General features: G+C 42.4%; 2 protein-coding genes across 6 annotated transcripts in view; both read right to left on the bottom strand.

Annotated features, from left to right (window-relative positions):
- Positions 1-1,630, bottom strand: part of UBE4B (ubiquitination factor E4B) — a 112,375-nt gene extending 110,745 nt beyond the window's left edge. For 3 of the 4 annotated variants that reach the window (XM_059912614.1, XM_059912622.1, XM_059912631.1), the window contains exon 1: positions 899-1,630. In XM_059912614.1, coding sequence (XP_059768597.1) covers positions 899-922 — 24 coding nt within the window. In that variant the 5' untranslated portion in view covers positions 923-1,630. The remainder of the gene's footprint in view (positions 1-898) is intronic. The other variant, XM_059912603.1, reaches the window with a different exon arrangement.
- The window catches only part of KIF1B (kinesin family member 1B), a 327,303-nt gene that overhangs the window by 281,761 nt on the left and 30,292 nt on the right, over positions 1-15,250 (bottom strand). The window lies entirely within an intron of this gene.

Here is a 15,250-nt window from a genome sequence, read left to right as displayed (position 1 = left end):
CTGAAAGGGAAGCTCCCAATTTGTAAAAAAAAAAAGAAGGGCAAAGTCAACAGAGTCACAGGAAAATCCTTGTACCCTACATGCCACTTTTTATTACTATTATTAAATAATCTTGAAAACATCAAGAAGGGGATCTGTAAGACTCCTTTCAGAAATGATAGGGGGAATTTTCAAAGTCATTTGCTTCCTGTTCAGTGTCTGTTACAGCAAAACACAAGTTTGAAAGGGCCAAAAACTAGAAAAAAGGCATAATGAAAGAGAAGTATGCCAGAAGCCATTAGTGGTCTGTTAAGTTGCTAGAATTTAACTGTAATTCACGAAGCTATGGAGAAGATACATATTTTGTTAAATATCAAAGAATCTGTCTGTAGACCACCCCCAAACACATATGTAATGTTTAATTAACTTATACAATGAAATGCCACACATACTTGGGATTTCAAATCCTTTAAAAACATACACCTATACATTCTGATTCCTCCCAAAATTATTCTTCAGATCTCTGCAGTAAGGCGCGCGCGCGCACACGCACATGCGCGAGCACGAGCGCGAGCGCGCGCGTAGACACACACACACACACACACACAGACTTGATGTAAATCTAGCCCTTCTTGCTTAAATACCCTGAAGAAAAGAATGAAAGCCTCAGTATGCTCTCCTCTTCTTTAGACCCTAAAAGAAGACTCGAAAAGAGACAAATGGAGTTCAGGATGGAAAAAGAAGGCAAAGGAATACAAGAGAATACAACCGGAGACCCTCTCAGGGACTCATTTAATTCTTAGAAAATGTCATCTCCATTCCTGCCCAAAGGCCAGGCACCACTGGCGCAATATCAACCCTATCCAAAGCGCCAAAGAGTTGCCAACTAATCTCCCAAGGTGTCCCCCAACCTCCTCACCTCGTCAGCGCTCAGCTCCTCCATCGCTTTCCTCTTAATGGTGAAAGGCGTTAAGGAGAGATCTTCTGTTCTTTGAGACCAGGGCGGGAGGAGAGTGGAAGGTGTCTATCGGGCTGTCTGGTCCCCCGAATGGGGGAGGTTTCAGAACTGCATAGTCAGAGGTTAAAAAATAAGAACACGAGGGGCAGTGAAATGCCTTGGCGTCGGTCACTCCAATTGCCCCAGAGACTCCTACAGCTGCTTACGCCACGAGCAGCCTCCTTTGACCGCCACTGCTGCTGCTACAGGGTTATCGTAAGGCGCCACTTTTTACCCTCTGCTTCCCAGGTTACCCAGACTAGGGAGCTCGGTCTCCAGCTCTCCTCGTGCCCGGAGCCTACTGTGTCTTCGTGGTGGCGCGGCAGCTGCGCTTCCTCCAGCAGATCGTGCTCTCCTTCCAGCCCTTTCCCCCTGGCGGGAAGTGTTCAACTGCAGAGTGGGTGCCCCGAGGCAAGGCGACCCCAGAGCCGCCCAGGCAGAGCCCAGCACTGAGGAGGGAAGCTCCTCCCCTCCCAAAGCAGGCCGGCCACGCCCCGCCTCCACGCCGGAGCCTGGGCAAGGGGGAGGGGGAGGACCGGACTCGCGATGCTCTGGCTGGAAGAGTAAATCCTCCTACCCCTCCACCCCTACTCTTACCCCCTCGCCCTACCAAGTATTATTCATCAAAACAACAGGGCGGCCATCTTTGAAAGGGATCACGTGACCCCGTCAGACAGGCGGGGCTTCTGGCCCCAGGACGAGGCAGCCAATGGGCCGCGGGCGTCGCGCCGCCGATTTCCTCTCTCCTGTGTCTCCTCCCGCCTCCGCCCCACCCTCTCCCCGGCAGCCGCGCGGGGCGGGGGGAGGGGCGAGCGGGGCCGCGGGCGGGCCGGCCGAGCGCGGGGGGCGGGGCGGAGAGGTGCCATGGCGACAGCGCGGGGGGGCGGTGCGCGGGCCCGGCCCAGGTAGGTTCCCGGGAGGGCCACGCGGGCGGGCGATGGCGGAGGCCGCGGGGCACGGCGCCTGCAGACAACGGGAAGATTGGCCAGAAGGGGACTCCCGCCCAGCGACCCGGGCCCACAGCGCCTCCGTTGTTCCCAGGCTTTTCTCTTTAGCGGCTCACAAACGCCTCTCGACTCTCCACGATGCCGCCCAAACGAACTAAAAGAAACGGAAAACGTCTCCTTTCTGGGATGAGCGTTCTCTACCAGCCTGACCGCTCACATTCTGCAAAACCTTTTTACGTAGACTCTTCCTCCTCCGCAAGGAAAGCCCATTTGGAAGAAAACTTTAACACAAGTAGAACTTCATTTCATTTCACTTTGTTCTTTTAGAGAGATCATTTCTGATTTTTTTTTTTTAAGTGTGTTCCAAATTTGAAAGTATAAATGGGTTTGAGACCCAGAAAACTTTGAAGTGCATACACAAACACAAGGAACACTTGTGGAGCCAAGGAAAAGAAACCATCGTCCTCACCTGGACAAGAACACAAAAAAATTTTTAATTGAAATGTGTGTAATCAAAACATATTAGTTTTAACGTGTACAGTATAATGATTTGACATACGTATATATTGGGAAATGATTACCACAATATGTTAACACCCATCACCACACATACTTGTTTTTTTTTTTTTTGGAATGAGCACTTTAAAGAGTTATTCGCTTAGCAACTTTCAAATATATGATACAGTATTGTTGATTGTAGTCCCAATGCTGTACATTACACCCACAAGACTTCTTACAACTGAGTCTGTACCTTTTGACCACCTTCACCATTTTGCCCACGCACTATCCCCCTCTGGCAACCACCAATCTGTTCTCTGAAGAATGCAAATATTTTGTAATATACAAGTCTAAACAGTGGTCAACGTTTAACAGTGTCATGAAATTCCAGATTTTGCCACCTACGAAGAATGTAATGTATGGGATGGTTTACTTAACCATAATATTACAGACTGCATTCCAGAATTAAAAGTCACAATTTTTTTTCCTGCTACTTACTTAAAATAGTAACCTGACAACCAGATATGTAAGGAATTTGTAAGTAAAATTAGACCACTGCTGGCTTTACATATTATCTGCTCTCCAGGAAAGGAATTCTGTGTAAGCCAGAATTTAGATGCCTGGTGACATTGATATCAGTACATTAATTTTTTTTTTTTTAATAAATTTATTTATTTACTTTTGGCTGTGTTGGGTCTTCGTTTCTGTGCAAGGGCTTTCTCCAGTTGCGGAGAGCGGGGGCCACTCTTCATCGCGGTGCGCGGGCCTCTCATTGTCGCGGCCTCTCCCGTTGCGGAGCACAGGCTCCAGACGCGCAGGCTCAGTAGTTGTGGCTCACGGGCTTAGTTGCTCCGCGGCATGTGGGATCTTCCCAAGCCAGGGCTCGAACCCGTGTCCCCTGCGTTGGCAGGCAGACCCTCAACCACTGCGCCACCAGGGAAGCCCCCATTTACTTTTTTAAACGTGGTCATTGCCATATAATTCGTATTCCATACAATTCATCCATTTAAAGTGTACGATGGTTGTAGAATATTCACAGTTATCAACCATCATCACTAATTCCAGAACATTTCATCACCCCAGAAAGAAACCCTGTACCTATTAACAGTCACTCCCCATTCTCCCCTCCTCTCCCTCTGGGCAACCACTAATCTACTTTCTGTCTCTACCAATGGAATCCTACTCTATGGGGCTTTTTGTGTCCAGCTGCTTTTATTTAGCATATGTTTTCAAGGTTTATCCATGTTGCAGTATATATCAGTACTTCATTTCTTTAATGCCGAATAATATTCCATTGTATGGATAGACCACATTTTGTTTATTCATTCATCAGTTAATGGACATTTGGGTTGTTTCCACCATTTGGTTATTATGAATAATGCTGCTATCAATATTTATGTGTAAGTTTTTGTGTGGACATTTGTTTTAATTTCTCTTGGATATATACCTAGGAGGAGAATTTCTGGGTTGTATGTTTAACTTTTCAAGCAACTGAAAAACTGTTTTCCAAAGCGCTGCACCATTGTACATTCCACCAGCAACGTATGAGGGTTCCATTTTCTCCAATCCTCACCAACATTTGTTAGTATCTCTTTTTTAGAATAGTCACACTAGTAGACGTGAAGTGGTATCTCACTGCAGTTTTGTGTTTTCATTCCTCTGAGGGCTAACAATGTTGAGCATCTTTTCATGTATTTATTAGTTATTTGTATATCTTTGGACAAATATCTGTCCAAATCCTTTGTTCATTTTTTAATTGGTTATTTGTCTTTTTATTGTTGAGTTGTAAGAGTTCTGTATATACTCTGGATATTAGTCCCTTAACAAACATGTAATTTATAAATATCTTTCCCATTCTGTGGGTTGTCATTTCACTTTCTTGATAGTATCATTTGCAGCACAAATTTTTTTATTTTGATGTAGTCCAGTTTATTTTTTTCTTTTGTCATTTGTGCTTTTGATGTAATACATTCACTTTTACAAGGCATATTGAATCATTTATTATTTCTCTTAGTCAGTTTGTGCTGCTATAACAGAATACCATAGACTGAGTGGCTTATAAGCAACAGAAATTTATTTCTTAGTTCTGGAGGCTCAAAGTCTGAGGTCAGGGTGCCAGCATGGTCAAATCTGGTGAACTCCCTCTTCCAGGTGGCTTGTACTAGCTTCTCCTGGTATCCTCACATGACTGTGAACAGAGAGCAAGCAAGCTCTCTAGAAACTCTCATAAGGGCACTGATCTCATCCATGAGTGCCTCACCCTTATGACCTCATCTATTCCTAATTATCTCTGCAAAGTAATACCATCACATGGGGGAGGGTGTCAACACATGAATTTGCGGGGGACACAAACATTCCATCCGTAACAATATTCAAATATTATAGGAAATATCCTTCCCATTTTGTGGCTGGAGAAAGCGAAACGGTGAATATTAAATGGCCTGCCCCAAGTCAAATGGGAAAATGATTAGAAGTCTTGCTTCCCTGAATTCTTTCCCTATCACAGAAATATCTCTGTCTATATATCACAAGAACACAATATCTAGAACAAAATGGGTATTCGAAAAATGTAAGATAAAGTACTGATTGTATGCTTGTTTGCTGAGTAGTGATATTGTGAAAATGCCACAGTATTTTATTCACCATAGATTCCATGTCCAATCTAGCTTTAACCTTTTATGATTTATGACATTTGGATTTTCTGACATAGAATTCACTTTTAAAGCTGTCTCACTATTTTAAGACTAAGAAATACAGGGATTTTTTACCATTTGTGTGACAACTCCACTCCCTTTCTTTTTCTTCAACTCCAAAGTACTCTTTCTGCAAATATAATGAATTTTGTAAAATCACAAAAATTAGAAGTGAACTCTCTTTAGCCATGTACTGTATTTCCCAGGGTCTCTTACAGGATGAATCCCTCTAATATGTTTTTTAGTGCCTTTTACAGTTGTGTTTTAAACTGCTCAAGTGCTGGAGTTCCTACCACTTCCCTTAGGGGAAGCTTTCCCACAAAATCGTAAATAGGAGTATCTATCTCAGAGGTGTTCATGATACTTATCTCACTGTTTTGCTCAGTTTCTTCCATCTTCCATCTTCTAAAGGGGGCATTATATTACCCCCTTTAGATCATGCAAAATAATCTGTCTGCCTCATTTGGGAACTACCAAGCATCAAGGCCCAAGACAAATTAGTTCTCAGAATTACCTAGAAGTTAGCAAAAGTACCTTTTAATGCTAGTAACAGATAAAGGAGGAGAACAAACTGAAACATGTGACTGAAAATAAAAGTATACTTTGGGCAGATTTTGTTATTTTATAAGGGGAAAGGGGTTTTTGTGGGGTTTTTTCACTTGAAAGTAAAAATAGGGGGCTTCCCTGGTGGCGCAGTGGTTAGGAATCTGCCTGCCAATGCAGGGGACACGGGTTCCTGCCCCGATTCAGGAAGATCCCACATGCCGCGGAGCGGCTAGGCCCGTGAGCCACAACTACTGAGCCTGCGCGTCTGGAGCTTGTGCTCCGCAACGGGAGAGGCCATGACAGTGAGAGGCCCGCGCACCGCGATGAAGAGTGGCCCCCGCTTGCCACAACTAGAGAAAGCCCTTGCACAGAAACGAAGACCCAACACAGCCAAAAATAAATAAATAAATAAATAAATAAATAAAAAAAAAAAAGAAAGAAAGTAAAAATAGGGACTTCCCTGTTGGCACAGTGGTTAAGAATCTGCCTGCCAATGCAGGGGACATGGGTTCGAGCCCTGGTCCGGGAAGATCCCAAATGCCACAGAACAACTAAGCCCGTGCACCACAACTACTGAGCCTGCGCTCTAGAGCCCACGATCCACAACTGCTGAGCCCGTGTACCACAACTACTGAAGCCCGCATGCCTAGAGCCCGTGCTCCACAACAGGAGAAGCCACCGCAATGAGAAGCCCACGCACCACAATGAAGAGTAGCCCCCGCTCTCAGCAACTAGAGAAAGCCCACGAGCAGCAATGAAGACCCAACGCAGCTAAAAATAAATAAATAAAATATTCTTTAGAAAAAGTAAAAAATAGCCTCCTAGTCAATTAAAAGGCATTTGTGATGGTAAATTCTAGAACTTATAGTCTTTTAGGATAGCTTTGTATGCAAGTGCCAGGATATAGAGAGCTCACTGGACCAAAATTTGTCTTCCTGATGATCTACAAAGCTAGATCTACCAAGCTTCTTGATGATCTTCCTTTGGATCTACAAAGCTACCTACATCTGTAAGTACAATATATTCTGTTTTCTCTACTGCCATCAGAGGTCAACCCCTGCACCTGGATTCTGGATTCCTTCCCCTCCCACCTTCTTAAGGACTTTGGTCCAGGATTTATCCTTTTTCTTTTGCACCATCATTTTCTTCCTCCCCACTGGACACATTTCTGCTCTAGGAACACTAACTTTAAAAACCCCTACCTTGGGCTTCCCTGGTGGCGCAGTGGTTGAGAATCTGCCTGCCAATGCAGGGGACACGGGTTCGAGCCCTGGTCTGGGAAGATCCCACATGCCGCGGAGCAACTGGGCCCGTGAGCCACAACTACTGAGCCTGCGTGTCTGGAGCCTGTGCTCCACAACAAGAGAGGCCGCGATAGTGAGAGTCCCGCACACCGCAATGAATAATGCCCCCGCTCGCCGCAACTAGAGAAAGCCCTCGCACAGAAACGAAGACCCAATACAGCCAAAAATAAATAAATTAATAAAAAAAAAAAAGCACAAAAAACAAAACAAAACAAAAAAACCCCTACCTTGACCCTACATCTCCTTTGGGCTATGCCTCCTTTATTTGCTTCCCTTGACAGCAAAACATCTCAAAAGACATTTTGCATATTATTTCCACTCTTTCCCTTATTCCTCAGTCCAGTCTATCCTCTGTCTGTGCCATTCTGAGAAAATTCTCTTGTTGAGATCACCAATGATCTCCATCTAGCCAAGACCAGTTCCATTTTTTGTATCCAGTACTTATCAGCCTTCTCAGCAGCATTCAGTACAGTTGAGCACTTTTGAAACACTTTCCCCTATATTGCCTTTCACTGAGGCCACACTCCCTTGGGTTTCCTCTTGCCTCACTGGAAACTCTTCCTCAGGTTCATTTGCTGCCTCCTTCACCCAAGTTTTAAATATTGTAGAGCTGCAGGCTCAGTGCTGAGTCTTCTTCTCTCTGCCAACATGATAAGTGCAGTAGATTAAAGTAAGTCCAAGAAGGAGAATAATGCTGGAGATCAGTGTTTCCGTTTTAAAGAGGGTGGTCATACAAATGAATCTATATACAAAACAGAAATTGAGTCACAGGTGTAGAAAACAAACTTATGGTTACCAAGGAGGAAAGGAGTGGGGGGGATAAACTGGGAGATTGGGATTGACATATACACACTACTATATATAAAAAATAACTAATAAGAACCTACTGTATAGCACAGGGAAATTTATTCAGTGCTCTGTAATGACCTATATGGGAATGGAGTCTAGAAGAGAGTGGTTATATGTATACATATGGCTGATTCACTTTGCTGTACAGCAGAAACTAACACAACACTGGAAATCAACTATACTCCAATTAAAAAATTAATTAAAAAAATAAGTAAAGGGGACTTCCCTGGTGGCACAGTGGTTAAGAATCCGCCTGCCAAAAAAAAAAAAAAAAAAAAAAAAAAGAATCCGCCTGCCAATGCAGGGGACACGGGTTCGAGCCCTGGTCTGGGAAGATCCCACATGCCGCAGAGCAACTAAGCCCGCGCGCCAAACTACTGAGCCCACGTGCTGCAAATACTGAAGCCCGGGTGCCTAGAGCCGGTGCTCCGCAGCAAGAGAAGCCACCACAATGAGATGCCTGTGTACCGCAACGAAGAGTAGCCCCCGCTCGCCCCAACTAGAGGAAGCCCCATGCAGCAACAAAGACCCAGTGCCACCAAAAATAAATAAATTAATTAAAATAAAAATTAATTAATTAATTATTATAAATAATAAATAAATTAATTATTATAAATAGATAAATAAATTAAAATATATAAATAAATAAAGGGACTTCCCTGGTGGTCCAGTGGTTAAGACTCTGCGCTCCCAATGCAGGGGTCCCAGGTTCGATCCCTGGTCAGAGAACTAAATCCCACACGCCTCAACTAAGAGTTCGTGTGCCACAACTGAAGATCCCGTGTGCTGCAACTAAGACCTGGTACAGCCAAATAAATAAATAAATAGATAGATAGATAGATAGATAGATAGAGTGGTCAGAGAAGACCTAACTCAGCAAGTAGCATTTGAAGAAAGACCTGAAGGGACAGAGGAAGTGAGCCAAGTGGATATCCGTGGGCGAGCATGCAGAGCAGAGGGTATAGAAGGTCCTGAGTCCGGAATAGGCCTGGCAGGTGGCCAGTGTGGCTGAAGCAGGATGAGTGTTGGGGAAAGTAGAAGGTGATGTCTGTGGCTTTGTACTCTAAGATGGGAGCTGTTGGAGCGTTCTGAACAGAGGAGTGAGCGAATCTCTCCGATGTTTTTAAAAGGATCACTCTCTCGATGCTGCGTTGAAGACAGACAGTGGGGAATAAGAGTAGAAGCACAGAGACCAGTCGGGTTCTGACCTCTTGGCTCAGTGATCCAGGTGAGAGGTGCTGAGGGCTCGACAAGATGGCAGCAAGCAAGGTAGGGAGAAGTGGTGGGCTTCTGGTTATATTCTGAAGAAATAGCAAACAGAATTTGGGAGTGGAGGGTGAGAATGAAAAAAATGAGAGAAGTCAAGGATGACTCCAAGTGTTGGTAGAGGGAGAAGTTGCGATCCATTGAGATGGGGAGGACTATGGGTGGAGCAGAATTTGAGGGGAAGATAAGGAGTTCAGTTTCATGCATAGTAAGTCTAAGATATCTACTAGACTTTGAAGTAAAGATGTCAAGTAGATGGCTGCACATATAGCTCTGGAGTTTAGGAGAGAGGTCCAGACTAGAGACATCAGTTGAGCATCTTTGGTGCATGGATGAAATTTAAAGTCATGAGATGGGATGAGTGATTAGAAGAAGCAAGGAGGAGGAAAGGAATCAGCAACGGAGACTGACAATGACTGGCCTGCAGTTGGAGGAAAACCAGGAGACGGTGGTGTCTGTGACCAAAGTCAAGTGAACAAAGTGTTGAAAGAAAGAGGAAATGATCAACTGTTTCAAATGCTGTCAACAGATGACTTAAGATGAAGATGGAGATTGTCCATTGAATTTAGCAACAAGCAGCTCTTCGGTGACCTTTAGAGCAGTTTTGGTGGATTGATGGGGCAGGAAACTGATCTAGGTATGTATAAGAAAGAATGCAAAAATAGGCAACACTCTCAAGAAGTTTTATGGCAAAAGAGAGCAAAGAAATGGGACAGTAGTTGGAGGGAGAAGTGGGTAAAACTGTTTTGTTTTTCATATTGGGAGAAATAGTAGTATATCTTGTATGTTAATGGGAATTATCAGTTGAGAGGGAAATTTTTGAATATTTAGGGAAAAGTAGATTCTGTATACTATTGATGTCTTCTTTAAATCCTTTACCTTCTAAGAAGCATATTCTTATCTTACAAATTGGAAAAGTGTATTTCCTCTTGAAAGGAAAATAATAGCAAAATTTTTTCTTACATAAATCTTGTTTGCTATTTCTGTTGATTTGATGTTAGCAATTTTCTAGATTTTTAACCTTCTTCTTGCCTAAAATGATACAGCATGCCTGCCAAAGAATGCCTACTGCTTTATGAGGCCATGTTAATCATTAGATGTTGTTTCTGGCTAGAATCACAGGTAATGCCTGTGACTGATTTAATGTCTCTAAAAGTTAACTATCTGAAATTTATGTATTCTGACTCTTACTTGGGCTTAGGATTCAGAATTCTGCTTGCTTGGAGTAGAATTTGATTTTTATAGGATTACATTGTTATGCCTAATGTCTGGGGTTGTTTGATACACTCAGCAGATGTGGTCACCAAATCCAGGAAAGAAAACCAGTACTGCTGACTCAGTCTGTCATCTATTCATGCATTTGGTAACCACTTATTGAAAGCCCATGATGGGGGAGTTCCCTGGTGGCCTAATGGTTAGGATTACGGGCTTTCAATGCTGTGGCCCAGGTTCAATCTCTGGTGAGGGAACTGAGATCCCACAAGCACAAAAAAAAAAAGTAGAAAAAAGAAAGAAAGAAAAAAGCCCATCATGGGCAAAGCACTATACAAGCTACCAAGACAAACTGGTGAATAAGACATGCTAAGTATTCTCCTACCCATAAGATACCTTACAGTCAAGGAGAGAGAGAAAACAGACACACAACTTTCCTGGGCGTATATCCAGAGAAAACTCTAATTCGAAAAGATACATGTAGCCCAATGTTCATTGCAGCACTATTTACAATAGCCAAGCCATGGAAGCAACCTAAATGTCCATCAATAGATGAATGGCTAAAGAAGATGTGGTATATATATATATACAATGGAATATTACTCAGCCATAAGAAAAGAATGAAATAATGCCATTTGCAGCAACATGGATGGACCTAGAGATTATCATACTAAGTGAAGTAAGTCAGACAGAGAAAGAAAAATATCATATGATATTGCTTATATGTGGAATCTAAAAAAAAAAAGTTATTGTACAAATGAACTTATTTACAAAACAGAAGTAGACCCACAGACATAGAAAACAAATTTATGGTTACCAAAGGGGAAAGGCAGGAGAGATAAATTAGGAGGTTGGGATTAACACATACACACTACCATATATGAAATAGATAACCAACAAGGACCTATTTATAGCACAGGGAACTATACTCAATATTTTGTAATAACCTATAAGGGAGAAGAATATGAAGAAGAATATATATATATGTATAGCTGAATCACTGTGCTGTACACCTGAAACTAACACAACATTATAAATCAACTCTACTTCAATAAAATAAAAAAAATTAAAAATTAAAAACAAAAAACAAACCCCCAAACACGTATACAACTGTAATACATTGTAGAAAGTGTAAAGTGCCATAAAAGAAATTCCAAGGGGGAATTCCCTCGCGGTCCAGTGGTTAGGACTCTGCAGTTTCAGTGCAGAGGGCCTGTGTTTTATCCCTGGTTGGGGAACTAAGATCCTGCAAGCCATGCAGCACAGCCAAAAAAAAAAAAAAAGAAATTCCAGGAAAGCACAGAGGAGCCCAAAGGATAAAGAGATTATTACTTGTTTGGAGGACATTGCTCTGACTCACTGAAGCAGGCAGGTATTCTGAAGGAAATCTACCCAACAGTCTTCCTTCCAATGATCTCAACTAATGTCAGTATTTCCCCACATTTTAAAACATGATAATTCATTTTTATAATCCCCTGAAAAGCAGGAACATCTTGACCCCACTTTCATTTTATAGCCAAATGAACTGACTCCATCTCTTTTTGTTAAAAAAATTCTATTAATGTTATATGTACTTAAAATGTAATATTAGAAGAGCTTCCTTTAATTTTTAAAACCTAATGAACAGTTGCATTTGAATAAAAATAAGATTTATTATGTTTTTAATCAGACGAACTACTCACGAACTCATTTTCTATATTTCCTCATTAAGTGAAAAGTATTATCTGGAGAAAACTACCTACCTCTTGGCTATATTTTCATCATAAGTCTCCTACTGTCCTCCTCTCTCTCTACTCTTAGAAAAGAATTGATAAATGTGTCAGTGAGCATAAGAAAGGAACATGATGGAAGAAACCACCTCACACGGGAGTAAGTCAGTCACACCAGATTCAAGGGGTTCAGAAAAAGATTTTTTAAATTTTTGTTTAAAAAAGGGAGTTGGGAGACTTCCCTGTGGTGCAGTGGTTAAGAATCTGCCTGCCAATGCAGGGCACATGGGTTCGATCCCCGATCCCTGGTCCGGGAAGATCCCACATGCCGCGGAGCAACTAAGCCCGTGCGCCACAACTACTGAAGCCTGGGTGCCTAGAGCCCGTGCTCCTCAGCAAGAGAAGCCACTGCAACGAGAAGCCTGCGCACCGCAACGAAGAGTAGCCCCCACTCGCCGCAACTAGAGAAAGCCCGCGCGCAGCAACAAAGACCCAACACAGCCAAAAATAATAATAAATAAATAAAATAAATAAATTTTAAAAAACAAAAAAAATGTTAAAAATTTAAAAATAAATAAAAATAAACATGACATACAGAGTGGAAGTCCTGGATTGATGGATTTCATTTATTTATTTGGTCATATTTGTGTTCCTCACCATGTTTCTGTATTGAGAATATATGTGTATTTTTATCATTATCAGTATCTGGGTAAGTAATATAAACTGAGGAAAATGGGAATTCCCTGGGAGTCCAGTGGTTAGGACTCGGCGCTTTCACTGCAGTGGCCGGGGTTCAATCCCTGGTCTGGGAACTAAGATTCTACAAGCCGCACAGGGTGGCCTAAATAAATAAATAAATAAACTGAAGCAAAGAGTCCAGAATTTGGCTCCACCCATAAATGGAATTTATTGATTTACGTAACTGCAAAGTCCAGAAGCAGATTTTCAGGTCAGGCTTGTCCCAGAGACTTGACAGTGGACCCAAGGTTCTTGATTCTCTCTCTGTTTTCTGCAGTAGCTGCATGCTCCTCTGGAGGGCTTCCTTCACGGTGTGCTGGTGGCCCCCAGGATGGGTTATACTTCCTCATCCAAGCCTTGTAAGGAAGAGATTGTCTTTTCCCATCCTTCCCAGCTAGAATCCTGAAACCCTCTCACATTAGACCACTTGGACAACATGTAACCAAAGCACTAATTGATTTAGTCTGGGTCATGTTTCACTTCTAGAGCTGGGGTGTTGTTAACTTCAGCAGAACCAAATTGAATGCCCCTGAGCAAAATAAAAATCCCATTATCCACCCCTCTAGTTAGAAAGCTAAATGACAGAGACTTCCCCAGCAGTCCACTGGTTAACAATCGGCTCTTTCAATGCAGGGCCGTGGGATTGATCCCTGGTCGGGGAACTAAGATCCCACATGTTGTGTGGCATGGCCAAAAAAAAAAAAGAAGAGGGCTTCCCTGGTGGCGCAGTGGTTGAGAATCTGCCTGCCAATGCAGGGGACACGGGTTCGAGCCCTGGTCTGGGAGGATCCCATATGCCGTGGAACAACTAGGCCCATGAGCCACAACTAATGAGCCTGTGCGTCTGGAGCCTGTGCTCCGCAACAAGAGAGGCCGCGATAGTGAGAGGCCCGTGCACCGCGATGAAGAGTGGCCTCTGCTTGCCACAACTTGAGAAACCCCTCGCACAGAAACGAAGACCCAACACAGCCAAAAATAAATAAATAAATAAATAAATAAAATAAAATAAGGTACCGCTTACTTTAAAAAAAAAAAGAGATAAATAGCAGCTTCTCCTGAGAAATAAGTGACTAAATAAATAGTCCTAAGTTGCTATTTTAGATAATACCAGTACCAGGGATGGATCTAGGTTTTGTAGTACCTAAAACATAGCAATTTGGGAGGTCTTCTTAAAGAAAAAAAATACAAAATTAGTCTCAAATGTGAATTTTAAAAATCAGAAAAATAACAGTTTGATTAATTGCCCCTAAATAAATTTTATCTGCAACGTACTCATTGTCTCTTCATATGATAATTTCATAATATAATTTTTTAGAGAGATTTTAAAAAGTAAACTAATCTTTCCTCTATCGTGGTTGACCTAAATCTACTTTTTATTACTGATAGCTTAGGAAAGTTTCTTTTAGCTTCACAACTCATTATAGTAAGGATATTACACTATTGGTAAGGATATGTAAATTTTAGGACTGTTTTTAAACTTGGGGCTATTTCGTTTTCTTTGGCCTGCGGGATCTTATTTCCCTGATCAGGGATCAAACCCACGCCCCCGGCAGTGGAAGCCCAGAGTCTTAACCACTGGACTGCCAGGGAAGTCCCTTGGGGCTATTTCTATGAAGTTTCAGAGATGAACTGGGAGATTTCAGAGCATCATAAATTTTCTTATGCTGTGATTAACAGTAACACTCTGAATTGAGGACTCACAATCACCAGTTTGGTTTTGCCTTCATCATGGTGTGTTATGTTTCATATTAACTCCATCAGTGTCAGTATTTTATGTAAACTAGTCAGAAATTTAAATCTTTTGACTCATTCCCTTTCTTTTTTTAACATTTATTTTATTCAAGTATAGTTGATTTACAATGTTGTGTTAATTTCTGCTGTACAGCAAAGTGATTCAGTTATAAATACATACATTCTTTTTCATATTTTTTTCATTATGGTTTATCACAGGATATTGCATATAGTTCCCCATGCTATATAGTAGAACCTTGTTGCTTATCGGTTCTATATATAATAGTTTGTAATCTGCTAATCCCAAACTCCCAATCCATCCCTCCTCCACCCCCTTCCCTCAGGGCAACCACAAGTCCTTTCTATGTCTGGACTCACTTCCTTTCTTTTTTTAAAATTAATTAATTAATTAATTAATTAATTAATTATTTATGGCTTTGTTGCTGCAAGCAAGCGGGCTTTCTCCAGTTGTGGCGAGCGCGGGCTACTCTTCGTTGCGGAGCGCGGGCTTCTCATTGCAGTGGCTTCTCTTTTTGCGGAGCACAGACTCTAGGTGCGTGGGCTTAAGTAGTTGTGGTGTGTGGGCTCACTAGTTGTGCCTCGTGGGCTCTAGAGCGCAGGCTCAGTAGTTGTGGTGCATGGGCTTAGTTGCTCCGCGGCATGTGGGATCTTCCCAGACCAGGGCTCGAACCCACGTCCCCTGCATTGGCAGGTGGGTTCTTAACCACTGAGACACCAGGGAAGTCCCTCCCTTTCTTAATTGGGTTATCAAGCAATTCAA

Source organism: Balaenoptera ricei, chromosome 1 (assembly GCF_028023285.1).
Source record: "Balaenoptera ricei isolate mBalRic1 chromosome 1, mBalRic1.hap2, whole genome shotgun sequence".
NCBI lineage: Eukaryota > Metazoa > Chordata > Mammalia > Artiodactyla > Balaenopteridae > Balaenoptera > Balaenoptera ricei.
Note: the sequence above shows the minus strand (reverse complement) of the source record. Positions and strands in the feature narration are given on the sequence as shown.